Raw genomic sequence first — 19,114 nt, 5'->3', positions numbered from 1 at the left:
AGTTGTATTAATAATTATTAATTCTTTTTACTAGATCTAACAGCAAGTAAAGCATGAAAACCATATCGATTATTGGTTTTACAATGCCATAAATTAAAGATAATATTGACTTTTTTAATATATTCCACATAATAGGATATATAAAATAGAGTTAGTAGAATTAAAAATGATTGATAAAATATTTAAAGACCAACTGTTTTGGTGTCACCCTATTTCATTTTCAAAAGTGTAGGTCCATGTATTTTAACTATAAGGTACATCTATTAAGGCTTTTAATAAAGCAGTTAATAATTTGTAGGTTTAGTTCAGAAATACTGAATTTTAGCAATTCAAACTAGAATTTATAATTATTCCAACAACTATCAACTAGTTATATGAATTTTCTAAGGTTAAATAACTAGTACCAAAATATAAAAAGCATTCATAGTAAGATTTTCTTTAAATCATACCTGTATTATCGAATTAACTACCGCTATAAGAATTATACTAAAAACATCATGAAATGATGTAATAAATTATATCGTGGTAAAAAACTACGACAAATAAATTACCAGACTACTATAAAGATATTTATAAATTAAATTTTGAGGCTTCATCCTAAAATTAAGATGATAACTAGCTTTTTTTTCTATTCCCTTAATATTAGAATGATATAAAATATATTAATATTGAGGATATTATTTTAAATCAAGTTATAGGGTATAACTCTCCTGATATAATAATAGGTATTGGCCAATTAGATTTAACGAATCCATAGATATCTATGTTAGAAAATTAGAGAAACTTTAATATGATTAATACTGAATAATAGATACCACTTTCGATATTAGATATTTAAGAAAATTCGGCATTTTATTTAGTTGATAGTGATGGAGATTAATTTCCTGAATCAAAATTAGATTATGCTTTTATTAATTAAACAGAACATAAAGGCGGATTTTTATAGTCACTTAATTTGTATAATTTTGTAAGTTCTTAAATGTAAAAGACACTTGTAGGTTAGTATTAAGACTTACTCAAAACTACTCCTATATCATAATAATAAGATTTTAATTTAGATATGTCCTAAATAACTTACTAAAAAACATAAACTTAATTATAGTTTTTAGATATGTTTTTCCCAATAAACAAATATAAATTATTTAATTATAAGTTCACACCTGATATTTATGGTTCCTATTAATTGCAAACAAGTAACTTCTCAACATCATATTTTTCATTAGAAAATAAAGAATAAGAACATTAAAAAATATTTGCTTAATTTCCGCAGCTTAGAAAATCTAATCTCAAAGAATTTGACTAAATTATTAAATTTCCAACTAAAATGGTATTGGAATAAAATTACGAACCCATTAATCTTATAATAGATTATGCGAAAATTTGCGGATAATTAGGGCTTAAGGTATTATCTAAAAAGTTGCTAAAATAGTGTTAAGTGTATATTAATTGTCCAATTAAAAAAATTGTTATATAGTATTTAATATTTACATTATCAAAGCCATCTGAATAAGAGTTAACGCAAATATTGAATAGTTTCCAGTAAGACTCTTTATTGCTACTTAAACATGGTTTAGTGCATCTTGCATTATAATATTTATACTATGTGAAGACTCTTCTTTAGGAATAAGCTAATGTTAACATATTTTTCCATAGGTAACTTAAATCATAATTTTAATTTATTTTATAATTTTCCGGTGGATGTATGTCTGTTTATAAAGTTGCATCATAGTTTATAACGTTATTGAAAGAAAATTCAACCTAAAAGACAATAATTACGATGATTGTATTTAATTAATTTTTAAATTAGTATAATAGTTTCAATTCTTTGCATTTAAAATAATTTCTATTTATTTTATAAAAACAAGGGTTAAACCCTTAATTTTTTGTAAAACTGTGCACATAAATGTTGTCAGCACAATAGTAGAATCTATTTACATAATCTGGTTTGTTCAATTTTCTTAATTGTAAAAGTTTACAATTATTAGGATTCTTTGTTCAAACATTTGATATGCAAAAAGTTAAAAAATAAATAATGACGAAAAGTTCCACTTAATTAGTGAATTTCGAAGATATACAAAAAGATTATATCCTATCATTTAAACAATAAAACGAATAACTATTTGATTGCTTTAATGATTTTTAGCTTTAATGCAGAATATATTAAATTTATGATATAGAATATCATGAGGTTAGTTAGACTAGTTAATACACATTTTATAAGAAAAATTAAAATTAACATTTTATAACTGATTCAACACAAATTGAAGAGAACTAAATACTTAATGAGCAGATAACATATATTTAGATAAAATTTCCTTCATAGCATGAAATTTCATAGTTGTATCCTCTAGTAAAGGTAAATTATATATTTTTAAAACATGGAAAGTTTGAAATTTTAAATTCAATATATGATTATAATAAACTTTCTCTAATAGTGAAAGGCATAATATCTTCTAATAATGAAAAAGATACTGTTACTTCTATTTCAGTTTAGTTCAATCATTTGCAATTTATTAGACATGTAGATTATTAATTTTAGATAAAGGAAACATACATCATATCAGAGGTGCGTTCTTTAAAGACTGTAAATTTAAATTTTTTCTGTGAAGAATATAATATACAGATTCCTTAAAATATTAGTCAGTCTGCTAATTTTAAATGTTTAGAGGTTAATTTTTAGAAGAAAAATACGAAAAAACTGCTCATATAAAATATTTTGTTTGGTTATGCTGTGGTTGATAATTAATTAAAACAGATAAACTATAACACTGAAATTAATGAAAAGGTTTTCCTATTTATTGATCCATGTAAGTCAACTAAATTTATTTATACATTTGAATAAGGAAAATGCGAAGTAAATTATTAATTCTGTTAAATGGCTAATTTTGTTACATAAATGTAAGCAGTAAGTACAATAAATGGTGGGAATTTTGTTTTATTTAATGGTTAAGGAGTTGTGTTAAATACTGCTAAACGAATTATATTTAAAAGAGATAATGTGTTATAAAGTTTAATTTTTTAGCCATAAAATGATAGTTTAGAAGTTGTAAAGTATTCTAATAATGATGTCAATTACTGGAGAGATGAAATCAGCTAAATAACTGCAAAAGAATTTGTTGTGCTATAAAATATGAATAATTCCGTAAGTATTTAATATCCATAATTAATTAAATAATTAATAATTAATATCAATTGTGTATGCTTTGGTTGTGATTTAGAATCTTTAGATCCCAGCGGTTTAATTATTATTACTGATCGCATTTGGTCAATTAATATTCAATTTGAACTTGAGGGAATCGATCTAGTAAAGGAAATATACCTTTCTAGCAATTGAGCTAAATTAATCATATGTATTATATTATAATATAATTTATCAAACTATTAAAAATGAAATAAACTTTTAGCTGCCAACAGTTTATTTTTGATTAAAAACCTAAGCTACCCACCATTTAAGTAAAAAGCTATGGTAAAACTAAAAATTATATTAAAGAAATTGAAACATTATGTGAATAATTGATTGTACCTAAAATGATTTCAGTAAAAACAAAAGTAAGGAGGGCTCTGGCGTAACAAGCATGTAAAAGAAATTTTTATGTATGCATATAGTGATTTAGTTCAATTAACTCAAAATACCCACTCTGAACTAGGTATTTCCTATTTGTCATCAAATATTCTAAACATAAGACCACTTTACTCAAATGGCTAATCAACAGTATCACCAACACCTTCTAGCCATTTATGATGTAATAATTGATCTGCTGTGGGTCTCTTTTTAAAATCTAATTAAAGCATTTGTTAAATAAAATCAAGCTCTATTGGATGATTTTTATATAAATCTTTCCATTCTTATCCTAATTACAAATCCCCTTACCCGTTTAATACCTACTAGACTACTTATTCTTTTGTAGAATTAAATGTTTTAGCAATCATATCAAGTTATAAAGGATCTGCAGAAGAAAAAGGATTTTACCTAGATTTAAACAATAAAAATATTACACCTGCAGACCATATATCTCCACTATATCCAATATCCCAATTACCTAAAATAACTTCTGGAGGTCTGAAACCAGTTGTCCACTTATAACTCGCACCAGGGTTGCGCATAAATCCATATTTTCCGTTTAAAAATGTCCCTAAACCAAAGTCAATAATTTTTGGTACCGCAGCCCACTGTTCATGTTTTAACTATTTTTTTGTTATTAAAACATTATCTGGCTTCAAATCACAGTGTAAAAAATGCTTTTCATGTAGATATTTAATACCATTCAATATTCCATAACATAATATTTTTCGTTCTTATGCCCCTAAACGTAGTTACATCAATTTGCCTAGAGAAGACTCACACATCTCGGATACAATACAAAGTTAATTTTCATGGTTAAAGATACTTAATACCTAAAGGACATTTTTATTCTAAAAAGAACTAGCAGCACGCATTTCAGCATAATCTGCAGCTCTAAGAGAACCTCTAGTTTTTAGCAATTTTAGGGCTACTAATTAACTATCCTTATTAATAGCAGAATAAACTTTTCCGTAAGTACCTTCACCAAGTAAATTTTAAATAGTATAGTTGTGCATATAATGAACTAAATTATATAGTATATTATAATATCTATACTATTTATTTTAACTGAATTACTTATTAATAATATTCTAACTTTAATTTATTATTCCTTTCCAATCAATTGAAATGCAAATTGATATTGAAGCTCCTTGTTCTAAGAACAACTATTAACTACCACTTGATAGTCCAAGAAGTCCTCGACCAAATAGTACAGTGGATGCAGTTGCATTAATACTAGATAGAATTATTTAATCAAATGAATAGTATCTATAATAATTAGCACCAAAATAGCCATAGTATAAATTTCCAAGATTAATTAGCGCTTTTAATTTCCAAAATAATCATGAAGCTACTTTTGAACGATTAAGAAAAGTTATTTATAACTTTTGTTATCGTACACGTATGAGAAACGAAACACTAGTTGGAGCTATCCTTTATCTAGATAGAATTGTGCAACGTTCCGGTATAATAATAAGCAAGTAGAATGCAACATTAATCTTATCATGTACTCTCTTAATTGTGCAAAAAGTCTATGATGATTTCCATTATTCTTTAAAAGACTACGCAACAGTCTTTGGCGTACCGCTTTAAAACCTCACAAAAGCTGAGCATGCATATCTTAAGCTGATTAGGTACGACCTTATAATAGACCCAACCGAGTATAATTAATATCGTGATTATATTGTTTAAAAGTATGATGCAACGCTGCGTAAGGCCTTCCCTATGTCGGCTGCTAATTCTCTGCTTTAAGGATTTTAACTTAAGTAGGGTATTGCATCGGTTCGCTAAGTTGGTGAGTATTTAGCATCTTTAAAGAATACACATCAAATTTCTGAAGATGCACCTGTGGCTAACGATGAAATTAATGCCAAGCAGGACGAGAATAAAGATGATTTGATGAGCACTAAAATGGAACTTGATGACTAAGAAGAATAAACTAAAGGTGATATTAAGGCGATTTAGCTTCCTGGAGGCAGATTTTGAGAATGAAATATTAATAGTTTGAATTACTAATTTAAGATACTTATACTTTTAGTGTATATACTTTTTGTTATTAATTAGATAAAAACATATTATTGCTGTAGACTTTTACCTGAACTATATAATTTTTAATGTTTATTATCTCTTTAATAATAAACATCATGCATTTACTTAAAACATGGTAATTAAATGAAATTAACTATAATTCTCACTAAAATTTCCATTTCAACCTTCTTTGCTCTTTTTAAGTTCATGATATATGCTTTCTGATTCGCCTAATTTTGCCAAAACCACCTACAAGCTAGGTAATAAAGTATCGCTCCTATCACCCAAAAATGAGCTTACTAAGATAAAATTATTTTCTTACCAATATCCTGTTTTCTTGCTATTATCAACTAACAAAATTTCATCTAAGCAACGGCCTACACGAGTTAAATCCTTTATAATAATAAATTTACTTTCACCGTCATCCAGATCCATTCGAACACAATGCTAGCGATATAAACGAAATTTGATTAATTTAAGCGGATCTATAACATCAATAATTTGGTCAGCATACTGTTAAATTGAATATGTATATATACATAGATCGTAGAAATGCGCTAGATTAGTTAAAAACTCATGTAGATGAGGTCTCTTAATAATTGCAAATGAAACTGTCTTTTCTTACACTACAACAGTAATGCTAAAATCTTCGTCTCCATTTTAATAATTCTATATACTTCGGATAAGTGTTTCGTCTAAGTCGAGGCAAAGTAGTTTTTTCCTTGGTTTTATCAGAGGCAAAAAGTAAGAGTAACCACTTGGTAGGTCATTTGATGTAATTTCTTCTTAATCTTTGTTATTTATTAAATTTATATGATGTTTATTGTAACCAATAGTAAATTATGGTCTTTTAGCAAAAATTGGCTTTTCTAGAACATTTTTTAACTTTTATACTGTTTCAAGATCAAATGAGAAGAATTCTGATTTATTATATGCATGAGTTGCTTGAGTCTTTAATAAGTCTTGCATTTTACGTGCTCTAAGCCGTCTACCTCTGAAAACAGCTAAAGGGATACAAAATGAAACCAGTACATCCTTTATTGTTGGAGGAGGTGGAATATTTTCGATAGAGTCATAGATATCTAATTGAACTAGATTTTATTCATCAACTGACTCTAAATTATTTGCTGTGATCCAATCCATTATTTATAATAATTAATATAATTTAATGCTCAATTCAGATAATAATACCAAATAGTAAAAATTATCTCCTCAAATAAATCCAACTTCACAAGTGATTAAATATCTATAGATTTTAACCCATTCAATGCTCCATATAGATTACCGGCAACACTAGCTGTTGAATCAGAATCTCCTTTATGATTTGAACTTAGAATACATAAATTTTTAAAAGAATTAGCAGCTTAAATAGATAGTAAAGAAATAGCTAAAGTTTCTTCTGCAACCCATCCTTCTCCCAGTTAATGTAATTACTACAAAAAATTTGATTTAAAATATGATTCAATAGAAATTTTTGGCTATTCTGGATTTATAGTTTGTAGTTTTTAAAGAATTCTCTTAGTTTAACTTTTATCATATTAATCTAAATACTATTAAGGTACAAATTAATCATAGTTACTGTAAGTTATTGGAATTTTATGTACGGCATCAAAAATCATTGCTGCAAATATACCAGCTGGTAAAAGACCATCAATATGCCCATGTGTTATTTCACTAGCTTTATATGCAGATTAAAATGCTTAGTCTCTCGTTTCACTAAATAAGCCAAAGGGAGCTACTCTCATTATTGTTCCACACCCCTTTGAACTATTTTTAATATGAACCCTACTGCTTAAACTTTATAAACATGTATTTCCAGGTGCTCTTCGCACTTAAATTGCTTGACTTTTACCTGTAAAGAAGTTTTTCTATTGTTGCTAAGTTCTGTACCAGTCTTTATAAGCTTCATGAATATCCATATTTTTGATTCCTAATATAGTAAATAATGTCATTTGTGTATCATCCGATGCTGTATCTTAAAATTCTTACAGTATTCCAAACTTTTACTTAATAGAATCTTCTTACATAAATTCAATTGTGTACCCAAAAGCATCACCTACTGCCCCGGCAAGAATAGTTGCAAAGGTTCTTGAAATTTTATCTAGATTTAGATTTTTATTTTTTAAGTTTAAAAGATAAGCTTCTAGAGAATCTTTATATGGAGAATCATCAATATTGATTACTGAACTATTTGCCAAACAAAGCAAAAATAAAGATATATGTGGTATATGATCGACTGTCATTTGAAGCTGAAATAAACTGTCATTAATTTTCAGTTAATTTGCATCTAGTTTAATATTCATTTATTTATTAATATTTATATATATATAATTAATTGTAAATATGAAAAATATCAATAATCACCCCAACCGAGTTCAACACCACATATTGCGGCCCATTCTATAAATATTTTACTTACCACTTATTTTCTGTTGTATCGTTCGGCTTTTACTTCTTTATGTCTTACTAACGCATTATCACGTGATAACTTTTTCCATATTTATAATCCTTTTTTTAATTTTTATTTTGGGTCTTAATTGTAAAACTTGAGTTTCATAAGTTCATCTTTCAATGCATTAATAATTTTACGCTTTATAACTCCGGCAAAGTGTGATTCTGCTAATTAGCTATTAAGCTAGAATTTACGTAAAACTAGTTATAAAATACACATATTTTACCCTTATATTCTCATCTAGGCCTTGCTAGATATTATGTAAAAGTTTAGACTATTTATTTTTACAAATCGCTTCCATAATCTAAAACCTTTACTTAATTACCTTAAGTAAATGAAATAGTCTTCTTTTTCACGTTTCACCTTTAGTTCTTGAATCCAAACATAGAAAGTAACCCCCAATGATTATTTATAATTATTTTGTAATATAACCTATTCATTTTTAGTAATAATCATATTCTTATTTCTTAAATTGTTAAATATTTTTAATAATGTGAGTCTATCTTACATGGCAATAAACCCTTTCATCTTACTGAAATCCTATCCTATTTTTATTCGCCACAAAGTAAATATTTCTCTCAAATGGATATTCTATACTGTAAATACATGATTTTCTGAAATATAAGTAAGCTTGATAGTCTGTAAAATTTAAGTAAATGATATCTTAAGTAATAAATTTTCATTAAATACTAAAGACTTAAACAACAGTCTTGAAAATTTCGATAAATTTTTAACAACATGTTATAACAAAAATAAATTATGATGGTCTTGTGAAGCTTCTTCATTTTTTATATTTGCAAGCTTTAAATTTCTTTAACTACGCATAATATTAAAATATTTTAGTTATAAGTTAGATTTTATATAAATTTCAGCCTTTCTAAGCTTAAAGCTATGCTTAATGTGTTCATGAGTTGCTAAAAGCCATTTAAAAAAGTAATTTCTTAACTTATTATTGTAACTTGAATCTGCTTTTTAAATAAGCACATTATTTTCCAATTTTTAGTTGTAAGCTAATTTAAGCATTTTGAAAAATTTCTTATTTGTCATATTACTTGCTTACTTATTAAAAAATAGATATTTTACTTTTGTATTTTTGAGAGCCCACCATGACTCAAACGCAATTAGCAGTCTTTAATTATAAAAATTACAAGCTTTTGAATTGTCATCCCTTTATTTTTAATTTAAATATTTTTATTTCATAAGAATATTAAATATATCCCTTTTAATGTTAATAGTCCTTTTATCTTAATATTCATAAAGTTTAAGATTCTATTATTCTTTTTAATCTAACTTTAATCGTAATAATTATAATATTTTCTTAATATTTTATTTTTAATAATCTTCGAAAAAATCTTTAGCTGTAAGTATCAACAAACATTACTTCTTCCATATTTAAAAACATTTATATACATAACATTTTTAATTAAACTCTAACGCTTTGGCTTTACTATCTCTGCGTAACTAAGTAACACTAACAAATTGATTTAATGTAAATAATGAGATCTTAAGCAATTGTTGTATATGAAATTCATCGGCAAGTCTAACATTTTATAGAAAAATATTAACAGCTCGCAGCTCTTTAAGTGTTTTAAATAATAATGTCTGATTTTAAATATTTTTTGCAGTTTAAAACTATAATGTAACAGTCCTCATTAGAGACAAAAATTATGATTATAACTTTATCTTATATTATTTTTATGAAACGATTTTATGTGATTAAATTCTATAATATTCATCCTTTAATGCAAAATATGCTCGGTCTTCAATAATTTATTTGGTTAAAATTTAAATTTATTCATAATTCTTACCGAGTTTATCAAAGTCTTTCATTGAAAATAGCTTTCTATTGTATTTATTTATCTGAGAATGTGACATTTAATTTTAATTATCTAAAATATCAAGTCCTAATTTAACAAAATTAACAAATGATTCATCTAGTGTGTCCGCATATTTTTCAATTAAGTACTAAATTTATTAATCTATAGTTTTATCATTTAATTCGTCTGGATTTACTTTTATTCCTTGAAGATTTAATTCAAAAAGAACTCGTTACAACATTTAAGCATAGGGTCTTAAATATTACCATTGAAAAAATGTTATCTTAATAAGGCTTTCATCTTACCATTTGCGCATCTTAAGTGCCCATTGTTTAAGTCGGAACCCTAATTTCCATGACGCAAAAGCTTTTTTATATAAAAATGTAAGTTTGTTACTATATAACAATATCTGGGCTGTATTATATTTATACTATTAAATAATCCTTTTAAACATATTTTAAGTGAGACGTTTATCGTGAAGACTTCGCATGCCTGACAAAATAACGTTAACTTTTCTCTTTCTATCAACATAATCTATCCATGCACTAATATATTCTGATAACTAATATTCTTCCTAATGGTTGACTTCTACAATTTCTTACATCCCGGCTTTTATACGCATATGATTTAAAAAATAACCAACAATTTCCCAAGTTCTTCCCTCTTCAAATCTAAAAATACCTCTTCTACGTCTCCATGGTTCTGCAAAAACTCTTGCTCTACTCAATACCTTTGCAGCTTCTCTTATTTCATTGAATGCTCTTAGTATCAGAAATCTATTATTTTGTAATCGTGAAATTCTATATTTTATTTATTATTAAGATTACTTTCTCCATAAATTAATGGAAATAATTTTTGTTCTATAATTTAATATAGTTTCATAAGATAGTAATTTTTACTATAAATATGGAGATTCTCTAGCTTGCATTAGTGCAAAAAAACATAATCTTATTAAGTTTTAGTCTTAGAAGTATAAAAATTGGCTATATTTTTATTATCTTTAATATGCTATTTTTAGTTTAATTATTACGGTAAAAATGATCTTACTTTGAATACTTTGCTATAAAATTTAATATTTTTATAAATTAATCTAAATCTTGTACTAAAAGGCTTAAAAAACATGTTAAATTTGTCTCTGCTGCCAGATTGAAATAATGCAAGTATTAATATTCTTGTATAATTTCCTTTTTAAAGAAATAAATTTTTTTAATATTGCTTTGAATGCTAACTGTTTTAACATTTTTTAACTTCGTAAATAAAAAGCTGCCACTCTAGCCTCTCGTAATTTTCTGTCCTTATAAGCAATCACCCATAATTAAAAAGTATTTTAAATATTTAATACCAACTTGTTAATAATATAATTTTTACATTTGATTTTGTTATAAGATTCTTTGTCTTACTTTATTCTGTAAAAATTATTCCATGATTTAAAAGCTTACAATGCAGTATTTTTTTGTATTTTTTTCCTAAAAAGAGAAATACTTTTTTTCTATATCAGTGAAGCTTATATTTTAGCTTATTGTATTTATAATAATCTTTATGACATTCCCCTCCATGCTCTATACTAAAGAGCAAAGTGTCTAATTTAGTTTATCTTATATTGTTCCTCCGTAAAGTCGTATTTTATTATTAATTTTTAATTTAACTATAACGTTTTTAATATTTCTTTGAAAATATTAAAAATTTATTTCTATTATCTCAATCTTGAAAAAATTGCCGCTAGCCGTGCCAATTTATATTTTTCCATAGATTAATATAGAGAAATTTTATACCTTGTAGAATAATCGATTAATTTGTTATAAAATCCTAGTGCATTATTGTTCTTGAACAGAGATATTTCGTTTTCGAAAATACTCTTGATATTTAGATTAGATACTTTTTATCTAGCTTCTATATCTTTCAAGAATATTAAATCACACTAGAATAAGAACTATACTTTATTGTTCATAAAAGAAAAGAGAGAAAAATTATAAACATACTAAATAATAATAAATATATTATTATAAGTTAATATATACATATATAATACAAAGTATTAGTTATCATATTTTCAAAAATTTTATGCTGCTAGTATCAGATATAGATATATAATAATAAGGTTATACCCCACTCCAATAAATCAAAATGGGCGTCGAGAACTCACTTCCAACTACACCACATAGTGTTTACACACCACCTGCACCAGCTATTGTTCCAACAGGTCCAAATTCGTAGTATACCTGGGCAGATATCTCAATTTTCCTTAAAGGGGATTCTTAGAGATTATTAAAAGACAAAATATCCAAGCAAATAAACAGAACGATCCATTGGGCTGGTAAAATAGTGTCATTTAATGATTCATAAAACATAGCTTGTATATAGATGAATCCTTCTATTTATGCTGACAAGCCTTACGATATTATTGTTAAATTACCAATTTCCACATCTCCTTTTAGTGATCAAATAGGGAAAACTGTTGATTTTACTGGTAAAATAGAATAAATTAACAGTGGAATCCCTACTATATCTTATTTGAACTATGGTATCGGTCCAGTTCAATTAGCGTCTATCACTCCCTAAAAAGATATCACTTAATTAAACTAAGACCTTCAGACACCACTTTCATGGTGTGAATATTTGAAAAATGCACATCCTGACACTTTCAATAATATTTTTAACAGCTTTATGTCTTTAGATATCATATTAACTGCTTAAATTGTGCAATTTTCAACTATTTAAATTGAGGCTCGGTTATTCCCTAAAATTTCTTAGAATAAAGATTTAGTTGCTAATTTTCCTGACAGTGTGAAGATTCCAGCAACGGTAAAACAGGGATCAATTTGCAGCATTTATGGAAAACTGTTACATTACGATGTAGATACTGGGATTATTACTATGAGCGCAACAAGTATTGTGCATCACAATAATCCTAACGCTAGCCTTGAAAAATTACCTTAAACTGGAGGAAAGGTATCATGGGATACTAGCAAACATATAACCTAAAATTTGAAATCTTTAGGCGATTCTACTAATAAGGCTATGGCAGACATTAGAGGTGCTGAATTGGCAAGTCCAAGTAGAAGTGAGGCTAGTACACCGATGAAGGAGCATGTTGATGCTGAAAAAGTGATTATTGACAAAACAAACGCCATTAGCGAGCCTTAGGAAGATGATAAACCGGAAACCCTAGAATGTGGAGAAAATAACGAAGTAATATAAGAATAGGAAACTGAAATAGTTGAGTAAAAGACAACATCAATTTATGATGAAAAAACCGGAAAAGTTAAACTAGATGAGCCAGAATCCGAATTCAAGAGTATGGATCCTATGGAAGTCGCAGCTCTGCTAATGAAAGATGCTCCTAAAACTAGCTATACAGAAACTGCTATTTCGGCTAATCTACTTAACGATGATGACGATGATGCGTTAAAAAGAATCAAGGCCCTTAAGCAATCAGGTTTATATAGTCATTTCACTGAATAAGCTGACAAACATTTGGCTGATTTAGGTTAAATGAAAGGTTCTGGAGGAGGTTCAGGAGATTATGCTGCTGGAGATTATTACGATGACCAACCTGCTAATAATTATTATGACGACCAGGCTACTAATAATTATTATAATGCTGGAGGACAAGATTATAATACTGATAATTATTATAGTGGAAATGATTACGATGCAAACAACTATAATAATGATAACAATGGTTATGACACTAACTAAGATTATAATAACACAGATTACAATAATAATGGTAATGGTTGGTGAATCAAACAATTTAATTTTGTATCATTTTTATACATATATATGTTATATTTCTGCCCACTCCATAATTATGGAATTTAATATTTTGGAAACAATTTCTCAGCTTTCCAACTCGTCTAAACTGAATTAAACAGAACAATCAGCTATTATTTATCTTTGTGATTAATTTTTTGCAGCAAAGAAACAAAATTCATAGCTTATTACTGATTTATCTAATCTTTAATCGTAATTTTTATCTCAAAAGATAAATATCTAACAGAATTAGATGTGCAATAATCAAAATATCACTTAAACTACTGAGATATAGCCAAAATATTTTTAAAAATCTCCTCTTCCATCTCACTCCTCTCTATCTAACGGACCAATAGCGTCTCCTCAATTCGATTTTGCACCAATTACATAAAAGTTTACATTCGATCCAGATGAATATGAATAGAATGCCCCTTTGACTGCATCATAAATCAAAAAGTATCAGAATTTTAATGAAAATGACTTTTTAGAACTAGCTGAAAATGCTGAAAATTTCAAAAAGATAGCAATTCGTGCAGAGGAGGAAAATTAGTTTTTAAACTAGGAGAAATTACAAATATTATAAGAAAATGCAGAAAATTCAATGATTGCTAGCTAATAAATGGAAAGAGCAGCGGTTGCTGAGGCAGAAATTAGAAAATTAAAAGATTAATTACTGCTTGCGGAAAGTGATGGGTTAAGAAGCTAACTTAGAGAGGTTAGTAGAGAAGGAATAAACAATTTAGAGTTTTTGGAAGATATTATTTTTGATTGAAAATCTATTCATTATATATAATAACTGCTAAATTTCATTTTCCACTTTAAAATGATAAATGTTAAGGACGTTAAGTTCTGTGTTGAAATGGAACGAAAAGAACCAAAAAAAATTGTTTGTAAGATAGATTAATATGAGTCTATTGATTTGATATAACCTTATTTAGAGTTCTTTGAAAATCCATATAATACGGAAAATATTGATTACTCTTAATTATACAGAGTAGTATCTAGAGAAGACTTAGATAGGGTCAAAGAGTTTATATCGGTTGGTAAATAAGGATCAAAAATTGACATTGGAGTTCCTACAGATTCCAAAAAATTTTAAGTTTTTGATTTTTTTGAGTTTCTCAGATATAGATTACCTAAAATTTCAGCCACTTCAACAAAACCAGGAATTTTAAATATTGAAGTATTGAAATATGTTCTCATACCCAGAGCTTGCCCAAAGCCTTTACGTAGATGTAACTATTTTAAGTTTACAATAAAATTTAGTATCTAAGCTACATCATCGGATGCGATTTAATAATTATTAACATATATGCCTAGGTTTAATACATTTAAACTATAAGATTTCGATTTTGTAGAATATTAATAGGCAACCATCTAAAATGTTTTTATTGATAATATTAAAAATATTTATCCATCGATGCTATTAAAAGCAGCAGCAAAAGCTAAAATTGAAGTAGGAGATTTTGAATATTTAGATGATAAAAATATAAAATCGAAACGTCTAGTTACTGTCGATTTTATATAAACCAATAAAAAAATAATAAAATAAATTAAACATCTTTAAGATCCATTTTTAGTAAGATTACCACCATCAAAATAAACTCGTACAACTACATATCAACCTGAATAAATTGGTATTAACATATTGTAGAAAAATTTTAAAGATGCTATGTTCATGTTGGTCATTTCAACATTTGAAAGTATGACAAGCAAAATTATTGATAAACCTATGGAAGAGGCATTTATTTTCATTATTGATTAAGTCAAAGGTTAATATAAAAATTTTGATGTATGTGGTATGATTCTGCAGCAGCTAAAACTCAAAAAGGTATTTAATAGCATAAAGGATATCTAGGATTTTAAAAATCAATTCGTATTTTTTAATATTTTAGATAAAGTATTTCAAAAAGACCTTTTAGTTTATATTATTTCAGCTTTAAACTATCTTTAAGGCCAAATTATTCAATAAACTATGAGCAAGCGTCCAGGCCTTGAGTTATAAATTGACGATTTTGTTTTTAACGACCAAAACTAACTAGAAATAATTACTTCTGAAAATATTACAAAATATAGTTATATTGATCTAGTTTACCCTGTTTTGGGTAACAATTTGGTCAAACTTCTGTAGAAAGTCGAGCACACTAAAAATCCAGTTCTATTTACACTTAATTAAGTCTTGAAAAATAGCAAGATTTGGCCTAGATAGTTTTCTGATAATTCTGTGATTCCTGAGGCAAAATTTAGAAAAATTTATTATTAATTAGGCAAAATTAAAGCATTTGGTTTAAACTATGATGTTCTACCTGAAATAATTGACTACAAATGGGATAAAATTAAAAACTTTGAATTTTAAAATAAAGGATAGAATCAGCTTGTTTCAGTCCAGTTTTTACTATCTGTGGAATAAGATATTACAGCGGAAGAGATTGTTTTTATGGTTTCAGGATTTAAATTATTATAATCGCCAACTGACAATGTAAAAAGACTAGAATGACTCACTTTGTATTATATAAGTATTAGATATATTGATCCTTCCACTTCTTTATTGTAGCTAGAGGAATATAAACTTAATTGTTGTTTTCAACAGTTTGTGTTTAAAGATGCTCTTAAAAATTTTTAAGCATTCTTTGTGTTTAAAAATTTACCATTGCATCTTCATCTGTTGTTAATAGATGTTCTGTTTAAACAAAAACGTCATTGTAGTTGCACAGAGACAATTAAATTAATGTTTTTTATTGAGGAGGTACTTTTGGAGGATTAAATGTAATTGCTGGTTAAAAATCAGTCAAAAATCCTACCTTTAATTCTTAATCACCATTAATTATTGAAATCTAAAATGCTAAATTTGCTAATTGTGATTAGTCATAACAGAAAAGAGAGATATGGTTAATTAAATGAATTTAAGGTATTTATAGTATATAATTTGTACCCTCTTGACTAAATTAATCAGTATAACCATAAGTGTCAATTACGCATCCAAACATTTGTAAATATATTCTTTATAGATATAATTATAATTATATAATACTATTAGATATTTTCAAATTTTATTTAACTTAATCAATTATAATTTATTACTGTAAACTAAACTTTTATATATGCATATTTATAAGTAATCTATTATTTTATCAGCATATATACATTTATATTGTATAAGTTTTTACTAATTAATCCTGATTTAAATTAATTTGCTAAAATTGAACCTTGGATAGAATCTATTTCCTTACATAAAATTATTTAATAAAATAAGAATATAATTTAGAATTTAAGTTCTAAATTATAACTTGTTGTAATTTGTACTCAATTATCTTGATATTCTCTATATTAAATTTAATTAAATTTAAAATATATAATTAAACATAAATTTGTAGTAATCCTGTTTGAAATTATTAAAAAAATTTAATAATATGCTAATAAAGCGGATAAAAGGCTTGTGAATGTTACTTATTAGCACAAATAAGTCAAATAAAGCATTATATCTACTGTTTTATTTTCAAACAGTTGTTTTATTAAGCTTACTAATATGATTTATTAATTGATTATATAAGATAACTATCCTTTAAAAATTAATGTCTATTTATTAATTTAATCAATCTGTTTGATAAATTTTAATCATATGTTATTTTAAGTTAATCACAATTTGAAAATACATATTAAAAGATATGTTAGCTAAAATAAATTATATAATTAACCTTTAGTAGTGTTCTATACTTTTTTATTATCTTCCCAAGATATATTGATTAGATTATAAAAATCCAACTACTTGAAACTCATGTATCATACTAAAACATATAACATTTGAATACATCCAATCACTCAGTATTGATCCCATAACTGATCATTAATTATTTTTATTTTTCCTGATCGTAACTTTCGCCTAAAACTTCTCCAATCAATTCAGTTGCGTAGACAGACTTGTCTAGCCTAAATTTAGCTATAATAGACAAATTCTTATGTACTAAACTATTACAATCCGAATCTGATATTTTATTAAACTTACGTTATTAGATATAAAACTCTTCCATTATTTCATCATGCTAAAATACCTAGACTTCAATCCCCACAGGTTTATTAGTGACCTTACGCCAACCACCGGGGGCCAAAAAATTCCTAGAAAATGAAGGAAAAGTCTCCAATTCCACTCCAAACTCTTTCAAAAGTATGTTTACTTCTGTTAACATTTTGTTATTTCCAAAGATTTCTGGAGTGGTTTTGAATGTGCTAAAACCTATTAATGGGAGAACCCTATCAAAAATTGTAAATTGGTCGATGTTTCCCTCATGAACCTTTAAAATTTAGCCACAGTTTCCCTACACACAATCGTCAATTTAAAGTGTTTTCGATAATTTTGATGTCAAAAAATTAAATATTTTACTCTAAAAAGCGTGAAAGTAGAAAGTTTAAAGATTACGAGGAAGGCATATTTCTAGCACTTCTCTGGCTTATTAATTCGTAAAATCACTTTAACTGAATTTTTCTTACAGTATTTTAACAATTTTTCCACCATCGCGAACAAATTCTCCCGAATTAACGAATTAAAGTGAAAAATCAAATTATTAATCAAATTATAGATTATTGAACTCGTTATTATAATTTTTACACGTCTAAACGCTATTAATGACTATTTATTTCAAAGCTTTAACAAAGTTGTTTTAAACAATTGATGCCCCAATTTCATCTGTTTTAATGCTACAAGAACCAAATCTTTGTGGACCAAAATTGTTGGAAAATCCATATTTTGATATTTTTTCCAATTCGCTTAATAGGCTAATTTAACATTTTCTAAAAACCACTTCGAATTCATTCCCAGAATGCTGATTGAGATTCAGAAAATCATCAGAAAATGCAAAATCACCTACCATGAGCTCTTATGCTTTAGATGCAGCATTAATGAAGTAATAGGGCCAGGAATCCTTGTTTTTGACACAAATTCTTTAACTCGTAACACCTCTTTTATCCTTAATCCCGTTGTAAGTAAAATCTTTGATAGTAAAATACTTAGCATAAAATGGTAGATTTTTAATAAGAAGAGCAAGAGCAGAATTTGTATCCAAAGCTGATTTTTCTAGTGTAAAATGGAGATATCGCTATGAATTTGGAATCTTTGGTGGTTTTATTTTCTGATGTATAACTATGATAATTTCTGTATTAGATGTTGATGATTCTATTGTTGGAATATGAAGACTTTTTATAAACATATGCAGTGTAGTGCGATCTTGTTTGGACTCTGGTGCTGTGATAGTTAGAGTGGTATTCAAGGTAAAATTTTAGATGAAATTTGACATCTTTTCATAATCTTCTGATGAAATAATAGATTGAATTGGTTTTAGATCTATCAATGGTATTTTGAAACCAGGTTATAAAAATGCTAAAAACGTTTAGAATTCCTTTTCAAATGGGTCACTATAGTTTTTGATTTATTCTGGATTTCCTTGCAAATCTAGTTCTCTAACAACAAAATCTGAATTGATAGATTTTATTAAAGTCATTTTAAGGAAA

General features: G+C 26.6%; 11 protein-coding genes across 11 annotated transcripts; 5 read left to right on the top strand and 6 right to left on the bottom strand. All coding sequences in view use genetic code 6, as the record gives it.

The window, feature by feature from the left end:
* Positions 1-166: 166 nt before the first annotated feature.
* SS50377_26842 (uncharacterized protein) lies at positions 167-3,334 on the top strand (the record flags this gene model as incomplete). Its single annotated transcript, XM_067910648.1, has 1 exon — positions 167-3,334. The coding sequence occupies one exon, from the start codon at positions 167-169 to the stop codon at positions 3,332-3,334; it is 3,168 nt and encodes a 1,055-aa protein (XP_067761335.1).
* A 290-nt stretch (positions 3,335-3,624) lies between these two features.
* On the bottom strand, positions 3,625-4,578 carry SS50377_26841 (Kinase, CMGC CDK; the record flags this gene model as incomplete). The annotated part of the gene is made up of 1 exon (XM_067910647.1): positions 3,625-4,578. The coding sequence occupies one exon, from the start codon at positions 4,576-4,578 to the stop codon at positions 3,625-3,627; it is 954 nt and encodes a 317-aa protein (XP_067761334.1).
* Positions 4,579-4,690: 112 nt separating this feature from the next.
* Positions 4,691-5,548, top strand: SS50377_26840 (Cyclin; the record flags this gene model as incomplete). Its single annotated transcript, XM_067910646.1, has 1 exon — positions 4,691-5,548. One exon carries the CDS (start codon positions 4,691-4,693, stop codon positions 5,546-5,548), a length of 858 nt encoding a protein of 285 aa, XP_067761333.1.
* Positions 5,549-5,770: 222 nt separating this feature from the next.
* SS50377_26839 (Nuclear LIM interactor-interacting factor) lies at positions 5,771-6,733 on the bottom strand (the record flags this gene model as incomplete). The annotated part of the gene is made up of 1 exon (XM_067910645.1): positions 5,771-6,733. The coding sequence occupies one exon, from the start codon at positions 6,731-6,733 to the stop codon at positions 5,771-5,773; it is 963 nt and encodes a 320-aa protein (XP_067761332.1).
* Positions 6,734-6,762: 29 nt separating this feature from the next.
* SS50377_26838 (ADP-ribosylglycohydrolase) lies at positions 6,763-7,893 on the bottom strand (the record flags this gene model as incomplete). Its single annotated transcript, XM_067910644.1, has 1 exon — positions 6,763-7,893. The coding sequence occupies one exon, from the start codon at positions 7,891-7,893 to the stop codon at positions 6,763-6,765; it is 1,131 nt and encodes a 376-aa protein (XP_067761331.1).
* Positions 7,894-7,943: 50 nt separating this feature from the next.
* SS50377_26837 (uncharacterized protein) lies at positions 7,944-11,807 on the bottom strand (the record flags this gene model as incomplete). Its single annotated transcript, XM_067910643.1, has 1 exon — positions 7,944-11,807. The coding sequence occupies one exon, from the start codon at positions 11,805-11,807 to the stop codon at positions 7,944-7,946; it is 3,864 nt and encodes a 1,287-aa protein (XP_067761330.1).
* Positions 11,808-11,983: 176 nt separating this feature from the next.
* SS50377_26836 (uncharacterized protein) lies at positions 11,984-13,603 on the top strand (the record flags this gene model as incomplete). Its single annotated transcript, XM_067910642.1, has 1 exon — positions 11,984-13,603. One exon carries the CDS (start codon positions 11,984-11,986, stop codon positions 13,601-13,603), a length of 1,620 nt encoding a protein of 539 aa, XP_067761329.1.
* Positions 13,604-13,670: 67 nt separating this feature from the next.
* On the top strand, positions 13,671-14,384 carry SS50377_26835 (uncharacterized protein; the record flags this gene model as incomplete). Its single annotated transcript, XM_067910641.1, has 1 exon — positions 13,671-14,384. The coding sequence occupies one exon, from the start codon at positions 13,671-13,673 to the stop codon at positions 14,382-14,384; it is 714 nt and encodes a 237-aa protein (XP_067761328.1).
* Positions 14,385-14,435: 51 nt separating this feature from the next.
* On the top strand, positions 14,436-16,109 carry SS50377_26834 (uncharacterized protein; the record flags this gene model as incomplete). Its single annotated transcript, XM_067910640.1, has 1 exon — positions 14,436-16,109. The coding sequence occupies one exon, from the start codon at positions 14,436-14,438 to the stop codon at positions 16,107-16,109; it is 1,674 nt and encodes a 557-aa protein (XP_067761327.1).
* A 1-nt stretch (position 16,110) lies between these two features.
* SS50377_26833 (uncharacterized protein) lies at positions 16,111-16,599 on the bottom strand (the record flags this gene model as incomplete). The annotated part of the gene is made up of 1 exon (XM_067910639.1): positions 16,111-16,599. One exon carries the CDS (start codon positions 16,597-16,599, stop codon positions 16,111-16,113), a length of 489 nt encoding a protein of 162 aa, XP_067761326.1.
* Positions 16,600-17,427: 828 nt separating this feature from the next.
* SS50377_26832 (TRNA pseudouridine synthase) lies at positions 17,428-19,104 on the bottom strand (the record flags this gene model as incomplete). The annotated part of the gene is made up of 1 exon (XM_067910638.1): positions 17,428-19,104. The coding sequence occupies one exon, from the start codon at positions 19,102-19,104 to the stop codon at positions 17,428-17,430; it is 1,677 nt and encodes a 558-aa protein (XP_067761325.1).
* Between the last annotated feature and the right edge of the window lie 10 nt (positions 19,105-19,114).

The sequence above is a fragment of the Spironucleus salmonicida genome, chromosome 7 (assembly GCF_000497125.1).
Source record: "Spironucleus salmonicida strain ATCC 50377 chromosome 7, whole genome shotgun sequence".
NCBI classification, from domain to species: domain Eukaryota; phylum Fornicata; order Diplomonadida; family Hexamitidae; genus Spironucleus; species Spironucleus salmonicida.
Note: the sequence above shows the minus strand (reverse complement) of the source record. Positions and strands in the feature narration are given on the sequence as shown.